The sequence below is a fragment of the Engraulis encrasicolus genome, chromosome 11 (genome assembly GCF_034702125.1).
Source record: "Engraulis encrasicolus isolate BLACKSEA-1 chromosome 11, IST_EnEncr_1.0, whole genome shotgun sequence".
NCBI classification, from domain to species: domain Eukaryota; kingdom Metazoa; phylum Chordata; class Actinopteri; order Clupeiformes; family Engraulidae; genus Engraulis; species Engraulis encrasicolus.
In genome coordinates this window covers 23,513,343-23,525,842 of record NC_085867.1, presented here as the reverse complement: position 1 = coordinate 23,525,842, position 12,500 = coordinate 23,513,343, and the positions used below count along the sequence as shown (strand labels likewise).

The window sequence follows — 12,500 nt, the reverse complement described above, 5'->3', positions numbered from 1 at the left end:
GTTAAAAGGTTAAAATGAACCATTCCATCTGTTGTTTAATTTATTACTTGTCCCCTGTCGGTGTGTCGCTGTGTATGCCCAAATTGTGGGTTCGACGGAGAAAACATCCGTCCTGAATTACCAAAAAATGGTCCTGGAAATGTCCTGGAAATGTCCTGGAAAATGATTTTTAAATAAGTGTGGGAACCCTGAACTGTACATTATCCCAATGAACATTAACAGAATGTTTCCCGAGGCTATAGTAAATTCCTTAAACCTGAATATTGTCTTAATATCTTGACTCTTGACTTCTTGTTGCTAGGCTTCAAGAGCGTGTCTTTGACCTCCATGGAGCTTCAGATGCTGACCAACTCCTGTGTAAAGCTGCAGACCGTCCACCACATCCCCCTCACCATCAACAAAGAAGGTCGGACACATCTCACATCTCACACCTCACACCACCATTTCTCTATTGAATCAGCGATCCACACTTTTTTTCACCTTCGTATCCATAGCAACATAATGCAAGCCGTTCCACCAGTTGAACGCTGTACTAGTCATTGAAAAGTGAACAACTTTACTATGATGTGATGACTGTGATATCACCTTATCCTTGATTTGGTCCAGCTATGTTTCTAAAATATTTTCGCTGCATCATTTAATATCAAGCCTGTGAGCGATAAGAAGTGTTTACTTTAGTGTACGAGAGATCCTAAGGATCACTGTGGCATTTAAACTCATTATGATTTTATCCAGCAGCAGAATAGCTGTTGTGTAATCAGTAGCAGGCGATGTTCTCAATGACTCATGGAGTGTGTGTGTGTGTGTGTGTGTGTGTGTGTGTGTGTGTGTGTGTGTGTGTGTGTGTGCGTGCGTGTGTGTGTGTGTGTGTGTGTGTGTGCGTGTGTGTGTGTGTGTGTGTGTGTGTGTGTCTGTGTGTGTGTGTGTGTGTGTGTGTGTGTGTGTGTCTGTGTGTGTGTGCGCGTGTGTGTGTGTGTGTGTGTGTGTGTGTGTGTGTGTTTACAGAAGATGAGTCCACTGGCTTGCATGGATTCCTGAATGTAATAGTCCACTCTGCCTCCGGCCTCAAACAGAGCTTAAGTGAGTACCCCTCCTCTGCTCTGCTCTGCTCTCCACCTCCGTGTCTTTTTTTCTCTCTCTCCCTCTCTCTGTCTCTTCCTTTCTCTGTATTTCTTTTTAACTATTTGTCTCTCTCTCAGTCTAAATACAATATCTCTTTCTCTCTCTCTCTCTCTCTCTCTCTCTGAATTTTCCTGTCCGAATGTAAATTTTCCTCCCCCCTTCCCTTCAGTGTCTTTTAAAATGTATGACTTGTTCCACTATGCTCGCCAAATGATAATCAGATTTTCAAAAACGTTTTCTCGCATATGCTTGTGTGTGTGTGTGTGTGTGTCTGTGTGTGTGTGTGAGAGAGAGAGAGAGAGAGAGAGAGAGAGAGAGAGAGAGAGAGAGAGAGAGAGAGAGAGAGAGAGAGAGTGTTCTGGCTTACAGAGAGTGAACTTGTGTGTGTGTGTGCATATGCACGTGCGTGTGTAGTACCATATGCGTTTGGGTATGTGTGCACACATAATGTAATTCCAGGCCTCTGTCCACTCTCACCACTCATCATGGTCTTCCCTGCCCAATCCCTCCCCTCCTCCCTCCTCTTGCTCTCCCTCAGTGCTGCTCTTACTCTTTCAGTAAAAGTTCCACTGGAACTGCTCCATGAAGGGGCCATACTGTGTGTGTGTGTGTGTGCATGTGTGTGTGTGTGTGTGTGTGTGTGTGTGTGTGTGTGTGTGTGTGTGTGTGTGTGTGTGTGTGTGTGTGTGTGTGTGTGTGTGTGTGTGTGTGTGTGTGAGCGCGCGTGCATGTGTGCATGCGTGCGTGCGTGCTCCATATGTGTATTTTGGCAGGCTCTGAACTCAGATGAACTCCGGGAACTAAAGCTTTCCCTTTTTTTGCGGCGTTCTTATCCTCACAGTAAACGTTCCCACTGCCTTTCCTGAAACTGCTCCATAAAGTGGCCTGTACTATCAGAGTCGGATAAAGTGGAAGTAGAAGCACTCTTACAGATGTAATTACAACAGTGATATGACATGGGTTCAACTTTGTAATAATATCCTTTTAATTACATCTGTCAGAGTACTTCATACTTCATACAACTCTGTGTACTATTATATGTGTGTTTTGCCAGGAGCTGAACTGAACTGACATGAACTTATTGAGAGAACTGAACTCTTTCCTCTTTGGAATATTTAAGTTTCTTTTGCTTCAGACATGTAAACGTTTTTTTATCTTTTACCTGATATGTCACAAACATGAAACAAAAGAAACTTGAAGATTTGACATACTTTTAAGACCTCATGAACACCGTACATCTCTCTCCTCTTTGTTTTGCCTATTTCCTGTGCTACAGATCTGTACTGCACTCTGGAGGTGGACTCCTTTGGCTACTTTGTGAATAAGGCCAAGACGAGGGTGTACCGATACACCACCGAGCCTAAATGGAACGAGGTACGTATGCGCCTTTCTTAGAACACACGCACGCACGCACGGACGCACGCACGCACGCACACGCGCACACACACACACACACATACACACTCCTCCATTCCATTCCCTGAATTGTTCGTTCCTTAGAAGAACGCCCAACAACAGCTAGCCACCCCCCCCAACACACACACACACACACACACACACACACACACACACACACACACACACACACACACACACACACACACACACACACACACACACACACACACACACACACACACACACACACACACACACACACACCATTCCACATTGCATTTGAGAAGTTTTTGTAAGCTCTTACAATACGTATTACAATATGATACCGTGAGGTTAACTCTTGTAATATTCCAATAGTACCATGAATGATATATAAATGGTTGCCAGATTAATACATTGAAAATCAAAGTCCAACGTCCAAGTAAAAACCGCTCTTGAAGTGTGCTGTTTGCTCTAAGTGTACAGTAACATGACTGTAACAGCCGGCAGGTAGGAAAAGGTATCGTCACTCACACATGTGTACACGTAGAGCAGGAGCAGGCAGGACAGCAGGACACTGCTCTGTAGAATGACCAGAGCCCCTGTGTTAAGGGGGCCAGGCTGCCATCTGCTAACATGCTGAACTGCCTTCATTAGGGGCTCTCCCCCTGCTGCTGGGCTGCCTTCATTAGGGCCCCTTACCCTGCTGCTTTTACAGCTCTCTACTGTAGCTGCCTTTACAGCTCTCATGCAGCAGGATATGCAGCCGATGACAGATGTAGAGCTGGGTTGTGTGCACTTCTGTTACGTCACACACAATAGCCTTCACGGGGTGTTACGGGGCCAATAAGCAATGAGATGAGGGAGGTTTTTTTTATTTTGTACGTACAGTAGTGATGTGGATCGGCACTGCCCTCACGATCCGATTCGATCACGATTCGGGAGGTAGTAGATCCGATTCGATTCGATTCGATTCAATTCTACAATGCATTGCAATGCATTACATTTCTACTGAATGCAAAGCAAATGTTTAATCAGCCATGATGAGGCAATACAAGTAGTCAGATACTGAGCAACAATTTATTGGCAGTCTTGCAATGTTTTGAAGTGCTTTAATCTAATTTAGCATTCGTTTGCCCCTGAAATATCCATGGAAGTAATTGAAACTTAAAAAAATTGCTGGATCGATTCTGGAACTTGCCGGATCGATTCTGGATCGTCCATGCCCCTCATCGATTCGGATCGCTGAATCGATCATTGTTGACACCACTAACGTACAGTGCAGGCTGTCTCTCTGCAGGAGTCAAGGCTGTTGGAAAGTTGGAAAGTGACACCCAGCACAGCACAGCAGTGTGTCTCTTTTGTGTCATGCTGTGTTTGTTTGCGTGCTTCTGTGTGTGTGTGTGTGTGTGGGTGCGGGTGGGGGGTTGCGTGTGTGTATGTCTGTATTTTCCAATGTCATTTTCCATCTGCGTGTTTGTGTAGACTAGAGTATGTTTTTTGAAAGAAACTTTCAAAACTTTGTAGATGTGCCAACGCATTATTTTCCTCTATTCTTCCACGTGAGACAGTATACTGGCAGGATATCTGCTCTCCTTGTTGTTGCTGTACGTAATTGTATCATGTTGGGTATTGTATTGAGTGTGTTTATTTATTTGTGTATTGTGTAGGAGTTTGAGATTGAGCTGGAGGGCTCGCAGACCCTGCGCCTGCTGTGCTATGAGAAGTGCTACAACAAGAGTAAGTTGAACAAGGAGGATGGAGAGAGCACCGACCGCATCATGGGCAAAGGACAGATACCGGTAGGCACCCTCACTTATATAATACTATACATCTAGGGCAGATACTGGTAGGCACCCTCACTAATATAATACTATACATCTAGGGCAGATACTGGTAGGCACCCTCACCTATATAATACTATACATCTAGGGCAGATACTGGTAGGCACCCTCACTTATATAATACTATACATCTAGGGCAGATACTGGTAGGCACCCTCACCCACAGTATATAATACTATACATCTAGGATGCATACCGGGAGGATGGAGAGAGCACAGACTGGTAGGAACCCTCACCTCAGCCTGGTTCTTACCAGACCTCTGTGTGTGTGTGTGTGTGTGTGTGTGTGTGTGTGTGTGTGTGTGTGTGTGTGTGTGTGTGTGTGTGTGTGTGTGTGTGTGTGTGTGTGTGTGTGTGTGTGTGTGTGTGTGTGTGTGTGTGTGTGTGTGTGTGTGTGTGTGTGTGTGTGTGTGTGTGTGTGTGTGTGTGTGTGTGTGTGTGTGCGTGTGTGTGTGTGTGTGCGTGTGTGTGTGTGTGTAGCTTCGGAGCCCCCTGGTGGAGCTAAGCGGAGCTACATCACACACATCGGTCTGAAATTCTGAGTATGTCCTGAAATCCTGAGCCAGAAAATTGTCGGAGCATTGTCCAATATCAATGGGGGCTCGCTTTGAGGAGTCACAGGACAGATGTATAGACTATATTGACTGTTTTTGAAGGAATGTGTTGGTGGCAAGGATGGACAAATGATTGCCATATCTTCTGAAGGCAAAACCAACAAGTGCCCTCCCAAACCTAGTAGTGGAGCTCACAACGCCCCCCTAAGGCTCCCTAATGTCCCCTGGGGGGCTGTAGAGCCCCAGCTGGGAAACACTAACCAAGTGACAAATACTGGTAGGCAATGGTGGAGTGTCGTCCGTGCCAATGTCTTATCCTGAGCGTATCGCTCGGTGCGTAATTCCAAGAGCAGTATAATGAAAAGGAAGAAGCGAGTCGCACACAGGAGCTGAATGCAGAATCAAAAACTGTATTAAACAAAGCCGAAAAAAGTAAATAAAACCGACAGACAGGGGACAAACGTTTCGGGTCTAGCCCATCATCAGTGTTCCCAGTTTAAAACTGATGATGGGCTAGACCCGAAACGTTTGTCCCCTGTCTGTCGGTTTTATTTACTTTTTTCGGCTTTGTTTAATACAGTTTTTGATTCTGCATTCAGCTCCAGTGTGCGACTCCTTTCTTCCTTCTCAAAATACTGGTAGGCACCATAACGTATACACACAGTAATACAACGCTTTCATGTACCGTTCCTCTTATAGAAGTATGTCCAAAGTCTCCAAACCAAATACTCAAAATACTTGATAAACCATTGTTGTAGCCTGTTACTGCAGATGGGGTCACCTGCGGGCCTATTCACTATTTGCTGAAAATACTGAACTACACCATAACAACATTGCTATGACAGTACCTAGAGCCATAAGAAACAGATTAAGACATAGCATTACAATTTTGGTAACAGTAAGGTTATAACATAGACTCTGCGCTAAGGGGAAACTAGTGTTTATGATGAGGTCAAGGGGCCGTTGGCTCTAAAAGAACCCACAGGCGTGCACACGTACACACACCACACACACACACACACACACACACACACACACACACACACACACACACACACACACACACACACACACACACACACACACACACACACACACACACACACACACACACACACACACACGTGTTACTGTCTAGAGACATTTATGTAGGACAGACTCAGGGTATGTAGCTTTTAATATCACTCCTCAGGTTTGAGCTTTTGTGTCAGATGCTCTGCTTTCACCCCACAAACCCAGTTTTTACCAGAACTCTCCCAAATGTCCTGTCTGCTTCCATACTACAGGGCGCCCTAAAAATGTAGTATACACAATTCACTTTTTTAATGCAACTTATTCATGTGTTACCAGTGCAAAGGTTGCCATTTTTCATTTGGTTTGGTTTGGTTTGAGGGTGCACTACTAGTGTGTCCATACTAGGCACTGTAATTTCTTCCTTTTTCCATTAGGTAACCGCTTTAGTGCCATAATGCTCTGTGTTCTCTGCAGAAATCCACTTTTCACCAGAAAACTCAAACTTACTCTCTACTTTCTCACTATTTTGTTCATGTATGATAGTGTTTCTCAACAGGGTTTTGTACAGCCCCCCCAGGGGATGTTGGAAAGCCCAAGGCTAGGGGGGTGTTGCGAAGGACACAGCTAAGAGGAGGCAGAGCTTAGTTGCCATTACTGGGCATTTTAGTTTTTAACACTAAAGGGGGCGTTTGGAGGCTTATGATTATGTCAAGGGGGCGTTGGAAGGCTTATGATGAGGTCAAGGGGGCGTTGGAAGGCTTATGATGAGGTCAAGGGGGCGTTGGAAGGCTTATGATGAGGTCAAGGGGGCGTTGGAAGGCTTATGATGAGGTCAAGGGGTGTTGGGAGGCTTATGATGAGTTGGGCTTTCACTTCACTTTCACTTCACATTGCAGAATGACTGGCTGGCTAGACAGGGCGAGGGGTGAAAGGGTGCCATTTTGAGAGGGTTACTATCAGAGCCTGGGTGTGCGCACGTGTGCACTGTCATTTTCACTTTTCGAGTTTTTGTTTTGTTCCAGTTTTGTCCTTTAAAGGTCAAAGTATGCCCTCCCTCTCTTCCTGTTTGTAATACAATAGAGTGATAGAATCAAAGAATCCATAATTCATGTGCTGGGTTTTAAAATGTCACTCAGACTGAAGTGGATGAACTGAACTGACCGCCACAGAAGAGCTGACTGGGCTGACCTGTTCAGCTCCTCTATTTGGGATTACCTTATTGGGCTGTGAGTGTGTGTGTGTGTGTGTGTGTGTGTGTGTGTGTGTGTGTGTGTGTGTGTGTGTGTGTGTGTGTGTGTGTGTGTGTGTGTGTGTGTGTGTGTGTATGTGTGTGTGTGTGTGTGTGTGTGTGTGTATCTGGTGTGTGTGTGTGTGTGTGTGTGTGTGTGTGTGTGTGTGTGTGTGTGTGTGTTTGGGTGTCTGCGTGTGTCTGTGTGTCTGTGCGTGAGTGTGCTCATACGTGTGTGTAAGAGATGACATTATACATACCCATAGATGTGTCTTCTACAGTTGAGGACGATATTATTAGCCCCCCTCCTGAAATTAGACATTTGTCTTGATTTCTCAGTAAGAATGACCATTATTAACCGTTTCTGTTATTCTGGAAACAAATACACTGATGGAGATAATGTTCAATGAGTTGAATTTGGATTTTTCTATTGTTATGATGAGTTTAAACAAAAAAGGGCAAAAATGACAAGGACAAAATTATTAGCCCCCTGATTATTAATAGTCAATATGGCGCCATTTATGAACCAAAACTGACAACAGGCTCTGATAAGTTGCTACCTAGGTTGGCACATGCCCCACTAGGGATTTTGGCCCATTTCTTCACTGCAAAGTGTTCTAGCTGGTCCAAATCGCATGGATGCTGAGCATAGACATTAACCACAGACTCTCAGTGGGATTGAGGACTGGACTATGAGCGGGTGATTCCAATATCATGGTTTTAGTGTCCTTGAAGAACCTCTGAACTAATCTAAATGTATGCTTTGGGTTACAATGTTGTTGGAAGACCCAGCAATCCAGATTCAGACCCAGACTCCCTGTGTCTGAGGCTGAATAACAGACTAAACTTGATGCCCCACCACTGTGTGTAACTGTGGAAACTGCTTGGCCTCATTAGACCAAAGAAGCATTGGACACCTGCCTAGATGATTGTTATTGACCTGGCCTCACCTGGAGTTTTTTCACCCACCAAGAAAGACAGTTGTTAGGGCTTATCATCATATTGGGCTTTGGGGCCATCATCACAGAAGAACCCCTTTACTAAAGGCAGTGCATATCAGAGTGTTATTGAGCTTTGCCTGTGAACATTTGAAAGTCAAAAATGAGTTTTGAACATCTCTGCTTTCATCTGATGATATTCAATTGCACCTGCCTTAATGCATGAATTCTGCTTCTGTCAGGTGAAGAAAGGGATAGGCCTTGAATCGTTATAAGATGGTTTCCACAATTAAACATGGTGGTGGATGCATCATTCTGTGGCAGCCTCAGCCACAGGAAACCTTGTTTGGGTGTACGGCACCATAAAAACTGAAAATTATGATAGAATGTGGAAAGTGACCTTGCAAAAATATGCTCATAGAGGGAGCTAAGATCTACACTTGATCTTTCAATAAGATAATAACCCAAAACTTGCATCCAAAATAGTTCAAATGTTCCTCAAGGATACTAAAACCATGGTCATGGAGTGGTTCAGACCTCAATCCTTTAGATAGTATTTGAAGAGTGCTGAAAATGAATGTCCATCCTCAACATCCATGCCATTTGGACCAGCTTAACTACTTGCGATGAAAAAAATGGGCCAACATCCCTGGTAGGACATGTGTCAACATAGTTAACAACTAATCAAAGTGCCTGGTGTCAATTTTGGCTAATAAATGGCACTGTATTGGCTATTAATGGTAAGGGGGCTATACGTTTGTCCTTGCCCTTCTTACCCTTTTTTTTGTTTAAACTCATTGTAAAAATGAAAAAGTCCAAATTCAACTTATTGGATACTATCTCCATGGTGACTTAGTTTCCAGAATAACACACATTTATCAATAGTGATCATTCTCAATGATCAATGAAGAGATATGTCTAATTTCAGGAGGGGGGCTAATAATATCGTCCTCAACTGTATACACATCTATGTAGTTTGTGTGTGTTCGTGCGTGTGTGTGTGTGTGTGTGTGTGTGTGTGTGTGTGCGTGTGTGTCTGCAGCATGTCTATGTTAGTGTCTTTAATATGCAATGTCCACCTCTAAAATTCTGTGCGGGTCCGCTGTGGCTGCTGCTGCCACCCTAAGTGGCTATTCCCATGACCAGCGACTGCGTTGACGTGAATACATTCAATTCATGTCATTCATTCAATGACAGAATTCAGACAATAGTTTATTGTTGTTAAGGTAGCAGGTGTCTGTCTGTCTTACCTTAGCCCCCGTCTGTTTCAACTGAAAGAAAGGAAAATAAATAATTAAATAGAAAGCCCAACTGCCAACTCTCCTCCATCCTTGAGCAAGGCACCTAACCCCCACATTGGTCCTGGGACTGTAACCAATACCCTGTACTTAAAATAATTGTAAGTAACTTTAGATAGAAGTGTAACAGTAATGTAATGCAATGTAATGAAATGGTAATCACACAGTCAAAGGAGGAATTGAGACCTTTTTTAAGAAAGTAAATGTAGCACTACATTACAATTAGTAGGTTGGATTTACGCTTGGATGCACTTATCTGATGCTTTTTTCTCCAAAGTGAATCACAAAAGACAATGCTGTAGTATAATTGGCTTTGAAAGTGAAGCATTGGCTACCGATTAGAATGGTCTGCAGCATACTGTTGACAATAGCATCAGGTTCCACCTAGAATTGTATTACATTCAAATACCATTCAACACAGTCATCAATTTAAGGATATCGAAACTGTTAGAGTGGTGAAAAGCAAAATGCGAAATGCACAGAGCTTTCCTTTTTTCTTTATCTCCTGTCATGTCTACTTCCTTTCTTTCTTTCTTTCTTTCTTTCTTTCTTTCTTTCTTTCTTTCTTTCTTTCTTTCTTTCTTTCTTTCTTTCTTTCTTTCTTTCTTTCTTTCTTTCTTTCTTTCTTTCTTTCTTTCTTCCTATTGAATCCCATTATCCAGTCTGTCTGTTGACCACATCCTGTATCCTCATGAGTGTTGGTCTAGAGAATGCGGTTCTCCATGTCACACACACACACACACACACACACACTCACACTCACACACACACACACACACTCACACTCACACTCACACTCACACTCGCATACACACACACACACACACACACACACACACACACACACACACACACACACACACACACACACACACACACACACACACACACACACACACACACACGCTCACACTGCTGGCTGCCTTGCCGTATGCCGCTATTGTTTGGTGCAGTGTGCCTTATCTGTCAGAAGAAGGACACCACATTTAATCTCAACTGACCGAGAAACCTGAGTGAATGTGTGTGTGTGTGTGTGTGTGTGTGTGCGTGTGTGTGTGTGTGTGTGTGTGTGTGTGTGTGTGTGTGTGTGTGTGTGTGTGTGTGTGTGTGTGTGTGTGTGTGTGTGTGTGTGTGTGTGTGTGTGTGTGTGTGTGTGTGTCCGTATCCATGCACACACGCCCAGGAGCGAGGCAGGTGACAAGCGTCAGTGTGGCACACACCAGGTGTTTTGAATGGCCGAGAGGCGTGTGGATACACACACACACACACACACACACACACACACACACACACACACACACACACACACACACACACACACACACACACACACACACACACACACACACACACACACACACACACACACACACACACACACACACACACACACACACACACAAACACACACACACACACACACACACATACACAATGCGCCCGTGGACGGTGGGGGAGGGCTGCGGTCCGGATACAATGTCACCTGCTCAGCGCCCTTAGAGGGAGGGGTAGGGGGCGGCAGACGATAGAGGGGCCTTTGTGACGGGTGGCACCTAAGGCAAGGGGGGTGGAGGGTAGGCGAAGGTGGTGGTGGGTGGGTTGAGGTGGTGGTGGGTGGGGTTGGGACGATAGCACAGGTGGTGGTGGGTGGGAGTTGGAGGGGTAGTGGATGGTGTTAAGTTGGCACCTAAAGGCGAAGGTGGTGGTGGGTGGGTTGAGGTGGGGGTGGCTGGGAGTTGAGGTGGTGGTGTGTAGTGGAGGGGTGGGTGGGTGGATGCAGAGTGGGAGAGTTGAGGTGGAACCTAAGGTGGAGGTGGGGGTGGAACTGTAGGTGTTGCAAACAGGGCATTTGCTCCTGGGCCCGGAGCCCTTCTGTAATAGTTGTAGGGGCCTTATCATGACCTTGACAGGCTGTATGGGGGGGGGCCTATCAGTGTTTTGCCCTGGGGCCCTGTGTGCAGTTGTTCCGCCACTGGGTGGAGGTGGGCCTGGGTGGTGGAAAAGGGACACGATGGAGGTGGTGTGACGGAGGGAAAGAGAGAGAGAATAGAACTGTTATCTCTCTCTTTTGGCAGAGGCTCAAATGCCCCCTCTGCTGATCAACTCTGGGAAGTGCTTTCCCTTAAATGTCTACGCGTGTGTGCTGTATTTTTATGTAAGTTTATTTTCCTTATTATGTGTTAATGCGTTGTCTGCGTGTGGAGCTTTTTGTGGCTGCCATTTTGACCAGAACTCCACCCACTTTGTCATGGTCTAAGCAGAGACGATGTATTGGTACTAAGAAAATGTTTGGTTTAAACTTTGGCACAGCCTTTTCTGGCCTCAACCAGTAGCAAACCAAGGGAGGTGGGTCAGCGCTGCTACCCTCTTCAACCTCTGCCCTGCATCTTCCTCATGTCGAGATGCTCGTATGCCATGTTGTCTGCACCATCAGCCTTGCCAACCACACACGCACAGACAAACACAGATTTTAGATTTTTTTCTATATATATATACCGGTGTATATATAGTTTATAGTCTGAGCTGCTTAATGTTGCACCGCTACTCCTTATCCACAGCTGTCACATCGGCTTTTAATCAAAGCACAATTACCGCCGTGACTAACACTGACATTACCAGGCTACTCTACTCCAGTCTGCCCTGCCGCTCCTCCTATTACTAAGGATGATGAGACCATGTGACAAGCTTAGGGAGTGAGTAGGCTACTATCTGACCAACCTCTGCTGTGCTCTGTTGGGAGGAGAGAGGGGATAAGCCGTGCTGGGGGGAGGAGAGAGAGAGGGGGAGAAGGGGGATGGAGACGGGGGGTGGTGTGGGGGTTGGCAGGTAGGCTGCGGAGCTGAAGCAGGTGGCAGGCAGAGGGGGATTTAGTGAAAGCGAGTGAGTAACATGAGAAGCGGATAGATGAAAGAGAGAGTGTTTGAAAGGCACAGGATAGAGAGAGAGAGAGAGAGGGAGAGAGAGAGGGAGGGAAATAGGGACAGTGAGAGAGAAGAGGAGGAGGAGGAGGGATCTGCCGACCAAGCAAGTGAATAGAAGTTTGATACTCTCCCTCCACCTGCTGACGTGTAAGAGATGGTGGGATGCGATAGGAGGAGATCTCAGAGGAGCCCGGCCTGACCTGT

The 12,500-nt window shown here is 45.4% G+C and overlaps 1 protein-coding gene across 4 annotated transcripts in view; it reads left to right on the top strand.

The window, feature by feature from the left end:
• Nucleotides 1-12,500, top strand: part of bcr (BCR activator of RhoGEF and GTPase) — a 236,463-nt gene that overhangs the window by 200,798 nt on the left and 23,165 nt on the right. For all 4 annotated transcript variants that reach the window (XM_063210234.1, XM_063210233.1, XM_063210232.1 and 1 more), the window contains 4 exons: nucleotides 302-406; nucleotides 1,006-1,080; nucleotides 2,399-2,496; nucleotides 4,170-4,301. In XM_063210234.1, the coding sequence (XP_063066304.1) occupies nucleotides 302-406; nucleotides 1,006-1,080; nucleotides 2,399-2,496; nucleotides 4,170-4,301 (410 nt within the window). The remainder of the gene's footprint in view (nucleotides 1-301; nucleotides 407-1,005; nucleotides 1,081-2,398; nucleotides 2,497-4,169; nucleotides 4,302-12,500) is intronic.